Source organism: Dysidea avara, chromosome 4 (assembly GCF_963678975.1).
Source record: "Dysidea avara chromosome 4, odDysAvar1.4, whole genome shotgun sequence".
Classification (NCBI taxonomy): Eukaryota; Metazoa; Porifera; class Demospongiae; order Dictyoceratida; family Dysideidae; genus Dysidea; species Dysidea avara.
In genome coordinates this window covers 19346985-19361467 of record NC_089275.1, presented here as the reverse complement: position 1 = coordinate 19361467, position 14483 = coordinate 19346985, and the positions used below count along the sequence as shown (strand labels likewise).

Here is a 14483-nt window from a genome sequence, read left to right as displayed (position 1 = left end):
TTATGCACCTATTCAGTGCTGTGCAATTGTGAGAGGGGTGCATCATGTACTTGGTTGTCTGTACCTACCCAAACTTTTCCATTAGCAAAATGCTTTAGAGAGCCATACCTATAATCTAAAGGCAGTATATGAAATATCTACAGGCAGAAAATATTATGAATTTTATGTGGAAATGTCTCCAAATTGCAGTATTTTAGCATCTATTTTTCAAAATTTCCTCGGGGGGCATGCCCCCAGACCCCCCTAGTTCCAGCATGCTTTGCATGCTGGGAAGTGTGCTTCACACATCTCTACCCAAGAGATTAGTACCTTGAGTTAGCCCCCCCCCCCCCCCCCCCCCCCCCCCCCCTCTTTTATAAATCCTAGATCCGCCCCTGCTGGTCACTGTAAAGTGTTAGTAATAGTAATAATATCAGTGGCGGATCCAGGATGGGGCATTTGGGGCAAATGCCCCCCCCCCCTTCAAGAAATTGCATACAAGATCGAGATACTCTAATAGAGCAGTCAATTACTCTAATAAAGCAGTCACAATGTTCGTGAGGCAGTGTAGCTTACCTATGAAGCTACAAATAGGATTTTATTTTACATAACAGACGTGATATAGTTGGTAAGGATAACTAGCTATTATTGTTGTGACCTTTTTTTTTTTTTTTTTTTTTTTTTTTTTGGTCTTCAACTGGTTTTCAGCAAGTTTTTTTGGTCTTCAACTGTTTTTCAGAAAGGTGCCCCCCCTCTTTCGAAACTCTGGATCCGCCCCTGAATATGGTGCGGGTATATACAAACTGAAAATGTTAGGCAGTTTTGCTATGGCTGTTGTGCCAGCCCAGCCAAGTGGTTTGAATCAGCGTTGAAACCGGGTCGGGTCATCCGGGTCACATTTTCTCCGGGTCATCCGGGTCTGACCCGGTTTACACAGACCCGGATTGGATCGCGTGAGAAACGAAATTGTTCGTTTGACGACATGGAAACTTATAAACGCTATCGCGTAGCTCTTTCGTGAGCCACGCCCACTTATCGCATTACCAACATACGCGAGGGTAGCTATTGTCAGTAGGTGAAGACCTTTTTTTTTGGTCTTCAACCTACAGCTAGGCTGAAGTTGCAATATTTACTCAACACGAATCGAACGCTCAAAATGTAGACTCGTTCGCTCGCTCGAGACTAGCCGAAACACGTCTCGGCTTTAATTAATCCGGGTCACATCCGGGTCAGTGGGTCATCCGGGTCAGCAGTAGTGACCCGGTTTCAACGTTGGTTTGAATAACTGCCAATTAGCTACAACAATGTAATGGAAATACAACATCTGCCAGCATGATGCATGCAAAATTAAGGACAGGAAGCAGGCCTAGGGAGTTTATTTGGAGTGGCCAGAAGTTCCGCCATAGGGCCTACCTCTAGGATCACATTGCAGGCTTCCAACACTCATGACCTGGACATCATTTTTATGAACTTAATCTAGCTATAAGATTTCAATATTCTAGCTGCCCAGGGCATGCACACAAACTTAGGCCAGTGTTTGAAGGGCCATTTGTATATCACATCAAAGCTTTCCTGGCATAAGTTTGATCAGTACAACTGAGACTTGCCTAAATATTCTGGATATAAAAATGTCACCATAGATATTAAAGGGGCACATAACCACCTTTCTTATATCTACGGATGTCACCGGTAGCCACCCGTTAGCTAGCTATACATGATGGCCCTATACATTCACCAGTATAAAAAAAGCTACAGCTATCCGAAGGTTTTGTGCTCACACAGTGAAACTTGAGTAAGCTACTAGGAAACCCAGTACACTTGCAACTCTAATCTACATACATCATGTACATGTTAATGTGGCTATTATATCAGGATTACATGACATATAAAGGTGATCATCATCTAAACACACAGGCAACTACAAATAGTTATCTGCAGTTACATACAACAAATTTCATACTCAATCAATGAATTGAACTTGATGCAGGAAGTCTACACTGAACAAATGAATACTAATAGGTTTAAAAACAAACACAATTATAATAATAACAGTTGGATACCACAATAACAACAAGCTTTTATAAAGCTGAATATATACACATAGTTAACACTGTACATTCACCACTAAAAATAGATAATATAATTAAAAACTAGCAGGGTGTATTATTATTATTCATTATCCCCATTAGTCATCTCCATTTTAATGGGTTGGGTCACTTGAGTATTGTCAAATTCGTTGGAGTCCGTTTTTGAGTTATCTGTAGGAAGTTCGGGAACATCAACTTCCATCATCTCCCCGTCTTCAAGATCTGCCACATCTAGACCATAACGTTTATCTAGTCCAATGTCTGGCAAACTTTTTTTGGTCTCATTCCATCGTTTCCGCTCTATGTTGGACAATTCTTGGTCCATTCTTTTCTTGAATTTTTCTGCCTTTTCTCTGTCTTCGAGAACCTTTCGTTTCTTCTTTTTCTTCTTCGTTTGATTTTCCAACTTCCTGTCTCTTTCAAAGATAGACTTTCGTTGATCATCTGTTATTCTTTGCTTCAATAGAGAGATGAATACCCCACCAGGACGCTTTGGACTGTAATTAAACAAAGCAACACATAATATTATTACAAATTAGCTGCCACTATGAACTTCACATATGGAACAGCTTAAGGGCAACTTCATGGTTACACATGGTTGACAGACTGGGTAGAAAATTACATAAGTTTTGCACGGCTTCCCTCATCAGGTGCATTATAGGTACACCCATTGAAAGACAACTCAACATACAAGTCAAGGACTGACATATTCAGGAATGCAGCCAGAAAATTTCTAATGCACAACAAAGCTGACCACTCTATTAAAAAAACACCTCGATCTATTGCAGTGCCTTTTTCATGTTTAATAGGCAGCTGCCTCAGTTGTCTCAAGACCACTGATGTTACCATCATGGGTCAATTCACCCAAGGCACTTCTTGACAAGTAGGCTCATTTCCAGTAGTCTTCCTGTTTGTTTTATTAATGCATTATTACAGTAGGTGGAATTCCACTACTTCACTTTTGTGCTATAACATATAGCATCAAAAATGTTTGCGCGAACAAATAGCACCACGCCCACAGAGGTACACCAGCTTAGATACTTTCTCCATGCGCATCAATTTTCCCTCAAGCTGTACTGCATGTACAATAGAGAATATTCTTGTCACAGCACAAATATGTATCACATAAGTTACAGGAGGTCATGTGTCAGTGGTTTAGAGCAACTAAAATTTTATATTCCGAAGTATGAATTTCAGTTCAAAGGGATGGCTCCTGCATAAAATCCATTACTCTTTGAAGTACAGGGTGTATGAACTTCATATAACTGCCATAGCAGCTATGTTGTTGGCATGAGATTCATTTAGACTGTGAGGTTGTGCGATAAACACTTAACTACTCTATAATTCAGCTGCTGCTTATGGAGCTCAAAATCTTCACCTTTTCAAACATACTTAGTACAACATCTTTTAACAGCAGGCTGTAGAACCAGGTGTCCTACAGACCTTCAACACTTGTGCTGTAAAGCCTTAATAAATATGTACATAAGCGCCATACGGCTCCTTGGTAAACATCATGGTTCAAATATCAAACAGTTCAGTGGTATTGTTATAAGTAAGTATGATCTCTAAATTAGTGGGTGCAGCCCAAAATCATCTTGGAGACATCTTATGAGATGAAAATTACTTATGGAATAATATTAGTCCATCTAACATCAAATACAGCATTAAAAAATATATTATGGCTTTACAGCACAAGTACTGAAGGTCTGTAGGACACCTAGTCCTACAGCCTGTTTAAAGTTGTTACTGGAATTTGTTAACTTGTACATGCACACATATTATGTCATTGTAATAGGTCATGTGGGTGTAAGATATATATAAGTAACTATTCTGTACTTATAGCCAGTTGTGTTTCTGTGTGGTTGTATGATATATTACATTGCTGCTGTGGTCTAGTGTTGTTGTGTGTCGTGTCAGCTTACCTACGAGGCTCATTACAGTGGTAGCAGAGGATGGCTGAATCAAAGCATATAAGTGTACCGAGGCCTTTCAAAAATGGTTATATAACAGAGTGGTTATTACGTTTTGACATTTGTAGCAAAGCAAATGGCTGGGACACTGCCAAGAAGGCATTAAAACTTCCTATGCCACTAGAAGAAGAAGCTTTAGCAGCATGGACTGAGTTGACAGAGGAACAACAAGCAGATTACGAAGTGACTACAAAAGAACTCAAGAAAAACTTTCACTGCTGGAATTCTCATCTTTAGAAACATTCCACAAACGAAAACTACAGCCAGGAGAGGCATTGTCGATGTTCCTACAGGACTTGAAACAAATGCTACTTCACGCTATGCCAAACATTGATGGAACTTCTAGAAACAAACTCCTGTTGCACCAGTTTTTGGCTAGCCTATCAGTTTCAGTGAGTAAACAACTCTGTGCAACAGCTGATATTACTACTATCGACAAGGCTCTGGAACGAGCTCGACTGTTGGTGGCCATCGATGCTGAACTACAGGAACCTGCTAAAGAGCCGTGCTCTGCAATTGTTCCAGCAGCTAGCAACCAAGAATTCCAGTAGCTTGCTGAGCGAGTTGAAGAACTAACGCTACAAGTTGCAACACTAACCAAATGCCGTTTGCGACAACCACAAGCATTTGCTGCAAGACGATGTTTCTATTGTAACCAGCCAGGACACCTCCAGCGTAACTGCCCACAGCGATTCCAAGATCAATATGAACAGCATTGTTGTTATTTGTGTGGCCAGTGGGATCATGTGGAACAATATTGTTAGATGCAGTTAAACGACAATGGGGCACCCAAGTCGGGCCATGGACACCCCAGGCAGCTATAGGCCCAGATCAGACTATTATTACAGTAGCTGCAGTTAGAACAAGTGCAGCCATCATCACAGGTGAACTAGCTGGTAGACTGGTGGAAACGATGCTAAATTCAGGGTCAGCTGTGTCATTAGTAATGAGAAATGAAATCATCACCTGTGGCGATAAGATTACCACCTTGACATCACTGCCACCACTTAAGTTGATTACAGCTTCTGGGGAACCACTGCCAATTAGTGGTTGTGTAAGGCTTCCAGTCAAAATTAACCAACTACAAGTTTTTATTCATAACTTCATTGTTGTTGACAGGTTAGTTGCCCCAGTAATCTTGGGTTTAGATTTCTTAACAGCAACATAATCTTGTACTTAATTTTGCTTTCAGTCCAGTCATGATACAGCCATTTAGAGACGATACTGAACCAGCTGAAACAACACCAACTATACCACAGGAGCTGCACCCTTTATGGGCAGATGTCACAAAGGCTAAGATCAAGCTCTGTGCAGCCAGCATTGTGGAAGAACCAGGTATTGATGTCATTAATGAGTGTGTAATACCATGTTTTGCCAGTACAACAGCTTACGACATGCCTGAGAGCAGTAGACCATGCTTGCAATCTGTTGTTCAACAGTTTAAGCAACTTTTTGTCACCAAGCCAGGCAAGGCTAATGGCACATACCACTACATTACAACCAGCGGCACTCCTGTGTGAAGGTTCCTCCTAGACGCATTCCTGCACATTATAAAGCTGAGATTGAAGCCCAGCTGCAGCAAATGTTGGATAATCACATTATCAAAGAAAGCAGCAATCCGTGGATGGCCCCTGCAGTCTTTGTCAAAAAGAAGTCAGGAGAACTCCGCCTCTGCGTGGACTATAGGGAGCTCAATAAACACACTTCCTATAATGTTTATCCCCTCCCATTACCAGACGAGGTTCAAGACCGTTTCCATCTTTTCAACATTAGATCTAAAAAGTGGATATTGGCAGCTTCAGGTCAACCCAGCAGATAAGGAAAAGACAGCATTTTTCCCTGGTCCAGGAATGGGCCTGTTCCAGGAATGGGCCTGTTCCAGTTTTGCAGGATGCCATTCGGGTTAACAGGAGCACCAGGATCCTTTCAGCATTTAATGGACACTATCTTTTGAGGTTTGTCATATGTCACTATTTACCTGGATGATATTCTTATTCATTCAGCACCGAGGAGGCACATCAAGAACATCTGACCACAGTTTTTCAGAGGCTACATGATGCTGGTATTACCTTGCATGATAGAAAGTGCCAAATTGGTATGACTAGCGTAACACATTTGGGGCATGTTTTCTCAGCCAATGGTATGTCACCAGATCCAACTAAGGTTCAGGTAGTTCAAGCTTGGCCAGTTCCTACAGATGTTAAGGGTCTGTGGCAATTTCTAGTCATATTATCGTCATTACATTCAGGATTTTTCTAAGGTAGCAGCTCCCTTACATGCACTGACACAGAAAAATGCTAGGTTTAACTGGGATGATGCTTGTGAAACAGCATTTTTGACCCTCAAGCAGAAATTGATACAACCACCTATTTTAACCAGTTCCACCACACTTCAGCTAGTCCATTTGCTGTCTACACTGATGCTAGCAATGTTGGTTTAGGTACAGTGCTGGAGCAAGACCACTACTTTATAGCTTATGCCGGCCACACACTGTCCAAGTCTGAGCAAAATTACAGTGTTATTCAGAAAGTGTCTTGCCATTGTTTACGCCACCAAGCAATTTAGACATTATTTGTTGGGCAGGCAGTTTACTATACACACTGATCATGCCCCATTACACTGGCTGTCTGGTCAGCGAATGGAAGGCCTTTTAGCTACATGGGCACTGACACTCCAAGAATATCAATTTCAAATAGTTTATTGGTGCACTACATGGAAATGCTGATTCCTTATCACGTCGTGATGAAGTAGATGAGCAGAAGCCACTATGATTCAGACTGGTATGTCATTGCAGACCCTACAAGCAGCACAACTAGCAGATCCAGTTCTCCAAGATATTTATCACCACCTCTTTCAAGGGAAAAAGCCAACAGCTAAGCAATGGAAGTGCCCTCCCTTACATCGGTACCAACAGCTATGGCCTCAGCTTAAGGTAGTGGATGGTGTTGTCTGCCGCAAGTATTGTCCTGGACCACTCCAAGAGTCTATAGCCACTCCGGTACTTCCTCGCACCTTACAACATGATGCCTTAGTCCAGGTTCATGACACACCTGCTGCAGGTCACCAAGGACAGGAAAAGACCTTGCATCAATTGCACCACGATGCCTATTGGCCAGGCGTGGCCAGTGACATCAACAAACATTGCCAACAATGTATCACTTGCCAGCAGTCAAAGCTACCCGCACCAACCAGGGCACCACTTATTTCTCTTCCAGTCGGCAAGCCTTGGGAAATGATAGCAGTTGATGTGTTAGAGGTGCCCATATCTTTTAATGGTAACCGGTATTTGTTGGTGGAGGATTATTTCACCAAATGGGCAGATGCCTTCCCCATACCAGACCAGACTGCTAAACGCATCACCAAAGAATTGATTGGATTATGTTCTAGAATGGGGCTGCCAATTGTTTTACATTCTGACCAAGGCAGAAATTTTGAAAGCACCATTCTGAAACAAACATTAGATGCTTTCAGGGTGACCAAGTCACATACTACTGCTTACCATCCCCTTGGGGATGGCAAGGGGATGGTACGATCTCTTCTTCAGATGTTGCACTTGTATGTTGAACAGGAAGCAGATTGGGAATGCTATCTTCCATTAGTGATGCTTGCTTATCGTACCACAGTCCACTCCTCTACTAAGGTTTCTCCCTTCATGCTGATGTTTGGACGACAAGCTTCATTCAATAATTTCTCTGCAAAAGATGCATTCGACCCTAACTCATATGAAGCACAGCTACGACATAAGATGGCCAGTTTACAAGACATGGTAGAAGCAAATTTTGTAGAAGCAGCCAGCTTCCAGAGGGTAGCATGTGACAAACATTCAGTGTATCAGCAATTCAAAGTAAATGATCCTGTATGGTTGTCCAACCCCAGACGTGGCAAACTTGATCCCAGATGGGAAGGTGGATGGACTGTCTCAAATGTCAAGGGTGAAAGTACAGTTGAAATATGCAAGGGCAACACTAGAAAGGTTGTTCATGTTAACCACTTACGGTATCACATGGGATCCCAAGAGACAGCTGTACCTATAGAAGCCCAGAAGCAGAGAGAGTATTGTGGCAACCACCAGCAATTGATCACTCTATAGTACTGGCAGATGATTCTGCACCTGGCCTAGCTTCTGATGACAACAGCACTCGCTGATATCCATAACGTGAGAGACGACCACCCAATTGGCTTAGACCTTAACGATACGAACATTTACAAGGAGCGGCGAGTGTAATAGATGGAACTTGTTAACTTGTACATGCACACATATTATGTCATTGTAATAGGTCATGTGCGTGTAAGATATATATAAGTAACTATTCTGTACTTATAGCCAGTTGTGTTTCTGTGTGGTTGTATGATATATTACATTGCTGCTGTGGTCTAGTGTTGTTGCGCGTTGTGTCAACTTACCTACGAGGCTCATTACATTACATTAAAATCAAGAAAACACTTACAGGCAGCCAGATATACAATTATTAAAGATAATTGCCGAAACTCAAATTTTAGTTTGTCAGCCTGCTAGCCAGTCAGACCACAATTACAAGGCTGGAGGCCAAATGAAGCAATGCACAGCCACCATTTTACACAAACTCATAATACTCAACAGTGGCATGTGCCTTTTGCGGTTCTGACGAGTTCTGTGCCCCCAGCGCCTTGTCTTTCCTTTTATCTTCAATCAGGCTGGCAGTCATCTTCTTCATGCAACAAAACCATATCAAGGCGTTAATTTTCTGTATCAACACTTTCCTTGACCAGTATTACTTTTTAGTGCTGGACATCGTAAGTTTTCAAAAGTTTTCTGATGTCATAACTTTATGAGTCAATGTTAGGCCACCACTCAGGGAAGGTGAGGCTTACAGTACTTGTTATAAACACTTTATCAGCCATGTTGGGCTGTTATTCGCCATTGAATGACGAAATGGCATACGGTTATTTGGAGCGAATAAGATTAACGGCCAATGAGTTACACATCATTTTCTAGAGGTATGCAAAGGATTTGCATGCTTACTTCATGATCAGTTCGAGATCACACTCAATGATGATCTACACTGACAAAATAATGATAGTGCGGAGACCACACCTCTTAACAATCTATGTACTCAAACACGATGCCCCCTTATTGGTCTAGCTGTATTTTAAAGACAGTATGGTGAAGGAACAGTGACTAATGCCCCCTAGTAGATGAAGAGGCTGACTCGAGATACTCTTTACAACAGTCACCCTAATGGAACAGTTGTACGATAATCTAATGGAATAACAAATTCAAATAAAACACAAGCCACAGTGTTTGCATTTACGACTATCTTTACTGGCTGTGAAGTGGGTACTACAGTATAAAGCAGTACATAGCTGGAAGGCTTATAATCTCTAAAATTAGAACATATTCCTTTGAGCCGCAGTTCTTATTCATAGCTCTAAAGATGTCTGTTGTACATGTATGTATGCTTCAACAAACTTTGGGAGGTTTGTAAAGGTGCAGTACCACATATGCACTGGAACATGGCATGCATTTATTGCATTGATTTGTCTTGAAATAAATTGATTATAGAAATATTAATCACTACAAAAATACTGATGTCTTGTACAGAGGTTTTCATAACTTGTACGACAGGACCAAAATAGTGACAGAAAAAAGCTGGACTACTAACTTTAATGGGTCATGTTTGTGGCTATTTCCTCTGTGAATAGATTTTGAAATTCTCTACAAAAAAGAGCAAGTAGTTTGCAGAGTGGTGGCAAATTATATAGCAGGTACTTGTCCAAAAGTGACTGAAGTATTTTGTACAGTATTCATGTGTATGTTCTATTAGAGTTATTGAATAACATTCCACTATTTGATAAACGGATGGATAAGCTTATCACCCCCCACCCCCCCTCCCCACACACAGACAGACACACACTACACACACGCATGCTACAGAAAACAAAGCACACTGAAAACATCCCTTAGTGATCTATCATGCAGCATAGTACATACAGTACCTCTACCAGCGGCTAACTTGAGAGCCAAGTTTTAAATGCATTATCTGTCCAGGATGCTAAGTATTTATGTAATGACTTGTATAACTAACAGGGTAATAGCTGGTTCATACAGGAGCAAATCCAGGGTTTTTCAAGAGGGGGTCTCTGAGCAGGGTGGAGGGTAACACCTCTGAAGTTCACATGTGCACCCAGCGTATGGCTGTAATCTTCATACATAAAATGTGCCCTTAAGCAAACTTAAAGAAGAATGATGTATGTATCTAGCTAACTAGCTAGCTACACTGCTGTTTGAACAGCTTGTTGCTATACTATGCTATTGTAGATCTAGCTTACTAACTACATATACAACTTCCTGGCTATTATGAATGATGGAACTCTTGTTCATCACACTCCTTTTGAAGAACTACTGAAATAGCTAACTCCTGTGTCACTCCGTAATTTATACTGCCGAGTGCGGGGATTGGAGTTCAGTTCATTCTGTGTCTTCTTGGTGAGGTGTCAAGAACAGCCGAGTGATATCACACACCCATATAGACCAAATGTTGGGTGAAGTCATGTGCATTACCACAAAAGAAAAGTACCAGCAGTTACACATTACTATATATAGAAGATTTTACAAGTCAGATGCACCTATACAACAATATCAGTGACTAAAAATGCCATTTACTTCCTTAGTGCTATATGAACAGTTCATGACTGCTCTATTAGAGTATATCAATCTTTTCGCATTGTTGCTTTCCTCCTTGCTTTCTCTCCTGGATTTCCTGCTTGAGGTTCAACTTTAAGGGGGGGGTCTCTCAAGACCCCAAAGACTCCCCCTCCCCCTGGATTTGCCCCTGTCATAAGCAGTGATGTGCTCCATAACACTGTGCATTTTCTAAATTAATATATTTTTGGTACAGTGTTATTTGAACCACAGGGTACTTGTGTGTTCAGCATTATAGTAGTGCTGTGGTACATGTATCATACCAATGAAAAAAAACATGAAAAAAAAAAACCATATCAATATTACCATGGTATTCACCAATAATAAGTGTTTGTGACAGCTCTTTTGAGGTCAGAAGATTATTATATAACAAACACGTGATGCTTCTGGAGACAAGTGCCTGGTACTTGCAAGTCCAAAATTGTAGAAGATCGAGATACCCTAATAGAACAGTCAACCACTCTTAAATAACAGTCACCTGTAAATATCATGATAAAATTAGCAATATCACACGATATATTGGGCAGTAAAATTCCAATACTGTCAAGCCCTAGTGTGTGTGTGTGTGTGTGTGTGGGGGGGGGGGGGGGGGGGAGCATAGCCAAGTAGTTAGGGTGTCTGCCTAGTAATCGAAAGGTTCCAGGTTTGATTTCCAGCTGGGCCACTTTAGTTGCTTCCTTGACAAGAAACTTTACTCACATTGCTCCAGTCTACCCAGCTGTTAAAATGGGGACTTGGTGGCCTGGTGCCAACTGGGAAAGCAATTGCTCAACTATCCATGTCTCATACAGTATAGCAGTTGAAGGTCCAGGTGGGACTTCGGGTGCCCACACCTAAACCTGTGAGACATGGTGCAGCCTCCTGCGGGATACTAGTCCTACCCCGGGAGGGCATGCCTACACTGACTTATAGCATCTGAGTGTCCCGGTGCTGGCCACTGGGCAGCGTGACAACGTAGTGGCAGCTGAAGGCTCTGATTTTGCTTTGTGTGAGTAGAGCAATCAGTGTGAACATAAAGCATGTCACTTCTTTTCAATAATAGACACACACACACACACACGCACGCACGCACGCACGCTAACTGTATGCGTCAACATACTTTCCATCCTGTGTAATCAATCCACCATCTTCCTGTATCTTGGTAGTCTCAGCTAACAAGTCCAGTGCCATCTCCAACCCAACAGTTCTTATAGTATCACTCATTAATATCTTCTTTGGCTGAAACAGAGAAGAGAACACAACCAATAATGTACAGTATTAATTTAATACGTGATATTGAGAATTATACATACATAATTGATAATGTTTAGAAATGATGACTCTATAGTACAATGTCGTGGGTGGAATTCAAGTTCAAAGTTCCTTGTCTTCACCAAGTAACTTCTGTATAATATGGGATATAAATTGAGGGTCAAAGTGACTTCCCTCACTCAAGCATCCACCTGATAGAGAAATTTTGGCCTGTCACAAAGAATTTGTAGTTGGGATTTTCTTGGTAGAATCTTGCTAGTGTTCTAGATAAAAACTGGTTCAATTACAAAAAGTACACTAAAACTGCGTAGGCAGATTTGGGTGGATATATAATACTATACTATTACAACACTGTACCACTTGTCATGAGTAGCCTGGTGTAGCTAGAAGTGCAGACACTGAAGATCTAAAAAACCACTGACACTTCCACAGAATTTTAGAGTTATTAATGGTTTACCAAAAATGGTCACTTCTCTTTACAGCTTACAACTTCAGCATTCTTGGTATAACCACATAGTGGAAAATTTTGGAGCGAAGAAACCTTTGCGAAACTGTGTAAAAATGATTTTTTTTGCATTTTTTAATTCACTCCCTTTTCATTATGGAAGCAATCAAATGGAATTCAGCAAATTTCTAAAAAAACAATGGGGTTTTGCTCAGCCGGTCACATATTCTGTGTCTATTTTCACATCCAATTCTACCATTTTCAGAGTACAGTCCTAGAAAAATACCACATCTAGAGCTTCATAATACATTTCATTTATCGTGGTTTCCAATTCATGATCAAATATGGAAATACAACTTGTGCATATGCAACAAAAATTATAAGTCTGCTTGTAAATATTTAGGCAGATAAAGGTATCAGTAAAAGACTCCTCTGCCATATTCAGTTGATTGAAGATGGAAATGTCCCACCTTTTCATTACTAGTGTCTACTATGATGTCTAGAACATAAGATCACATGCAATGTTGCTAATGAATTCAGCTCAACGTGAACATACTATAAGTGTGGCTACTATTGGAAGTACAGCATTTAACCAAGCAACATAGCATCCAGAATACAGAGTTCCACTGAAGCAAAATGATACCAAGTACTACAGGTGATTTGTTAAACTTGCAGTTGTTATTCATTCTCCAGCTCTTTACCCTCCAGTTCTTTGTACATTCACCATATGGAGGGAAACTTTGGTAGGGGCGAATTGTAAATTAAATTGCATTTGGGAAATAAAACTTTTGCGGATTCAACCTCAATGTTTAGCTATAAAGATACTGATGTGAGGCGCTACAAGTTATTCAGTGATTGACAGGTTAAACGTTGGCAAATTTACAACAAATTGCCAAATTTGCCTAAGTTTAGTTTCCCTCTATACAGAAGTTAACATTACACTGTCATTCTTAATGGATCATGCATAGGCACTTTCCACTGTTTACATTACAGCAAGAGTAAAATTATGGTAGTAGTGACAAAACATGATTTTAAAGATTTTAAACCCTTAATTTAACATTACACATGATTCTATGTGTTCAATAAATTCTCAAGCCCATCATTGAGTAATGTTTAAACATGATAAACAACTTGGCACCTGACACATGTTTGTCATGTAGCACTTCCAGCTGTACATGCACCTGATCATAGCCATCAGGCAAGAATTGTCGGGATTTTTTCTATTTTCAATGTTGGCTCACAATGCACAAAATCTAGATTTTCAAGAGTCACTTACAGTGGAACTGGAGACCCTAAAAAGTGCATACTAATAGTTGGAACTCTTATCCAAGTCCCAATTGCATATACACATTAGCATAGCTCCAAGCTGTGCAAATTATGAATACAATGCAAAGTCGGTATTATCAGAGAGATTTAGCATATGCTGTCGCATAACAAACACACTACCTTATTACAGCACTCACTTCATCCAGACATCTTGCTAGATCATCACCAGCTTCTTGTGGTGACAATTCGGTAATATCTCGTCTAGGACGCAGGCAAAGTTGCACTCCATTTTTGATCATGTACTTCTGCTTGTGACCCCTAGTAGTGCCATGCACCTCCTGAATGTCAGAATTATGTCGATGTCTTTTCCTTTCTTCTCTCTTCTGATTAGTCTGTACTACTTCATCAAGTGACATATCAATCTTTGACTTAAGTTGGCTCGCATCATCAACAATATTTGCATCTTCTTTTACTTCCACTTTACTGCCTTCCACGTTTCCACTTTTGTCTTTCTCAATTGGTGTGTAGTCCGGTAATTCGGCCAAAGCGGCAGCCTCGTCTGCTGGTTTGGTTGGAGGTTTTGTGTCTGAAGTTTGTTCTTGCTTGGGCTGGCAGCCTTTAACATTCACCTTGTCGCCCGCGTCGGTGAATAAAGGGTCACTATCATCAGCAAACAGGTCCAATACGTCCTCATCTTCTTCCATTACAAAACGGAGATGCCGTTTTGCCCTCCTTACCGCTGCAATTCAAGATTTTCTAAGTAATGCGCACTTATAATATTGATTCCATCTAACGCGCACCAC

At 40.9% G+C, this 14483-nt stretch overlaps 1 protein-coding gene across 1 annotated transcript; it reads right to left on the bottom strand.

The window, feature by feature from the left end:
- Positions 1 to 1972: 1972 nt before the first annotated feature.
- On the bottom strand, positions 1973 to 14483 carry LOC136254076 (phosphorylated adapter RNA export protein-like). Its single transcript, XM_066046734.1, has 3 exons — positions 13878 to 14483; positions 11818 to 11936; positions 1973 to 2563 (listed from the first exon to the last, which is right to left on the bottom strand). Exons 1-3 carry the CDS (start codon positions 14382 to 14384, stop codon positions 2149 to 2151), a joined length of 1041 nt encoding a protein of 346 aa, XP_065902806.1. The 5' UTR covers positions 14385 to 14483; the 3' UTR covers positions 1973 to 2148.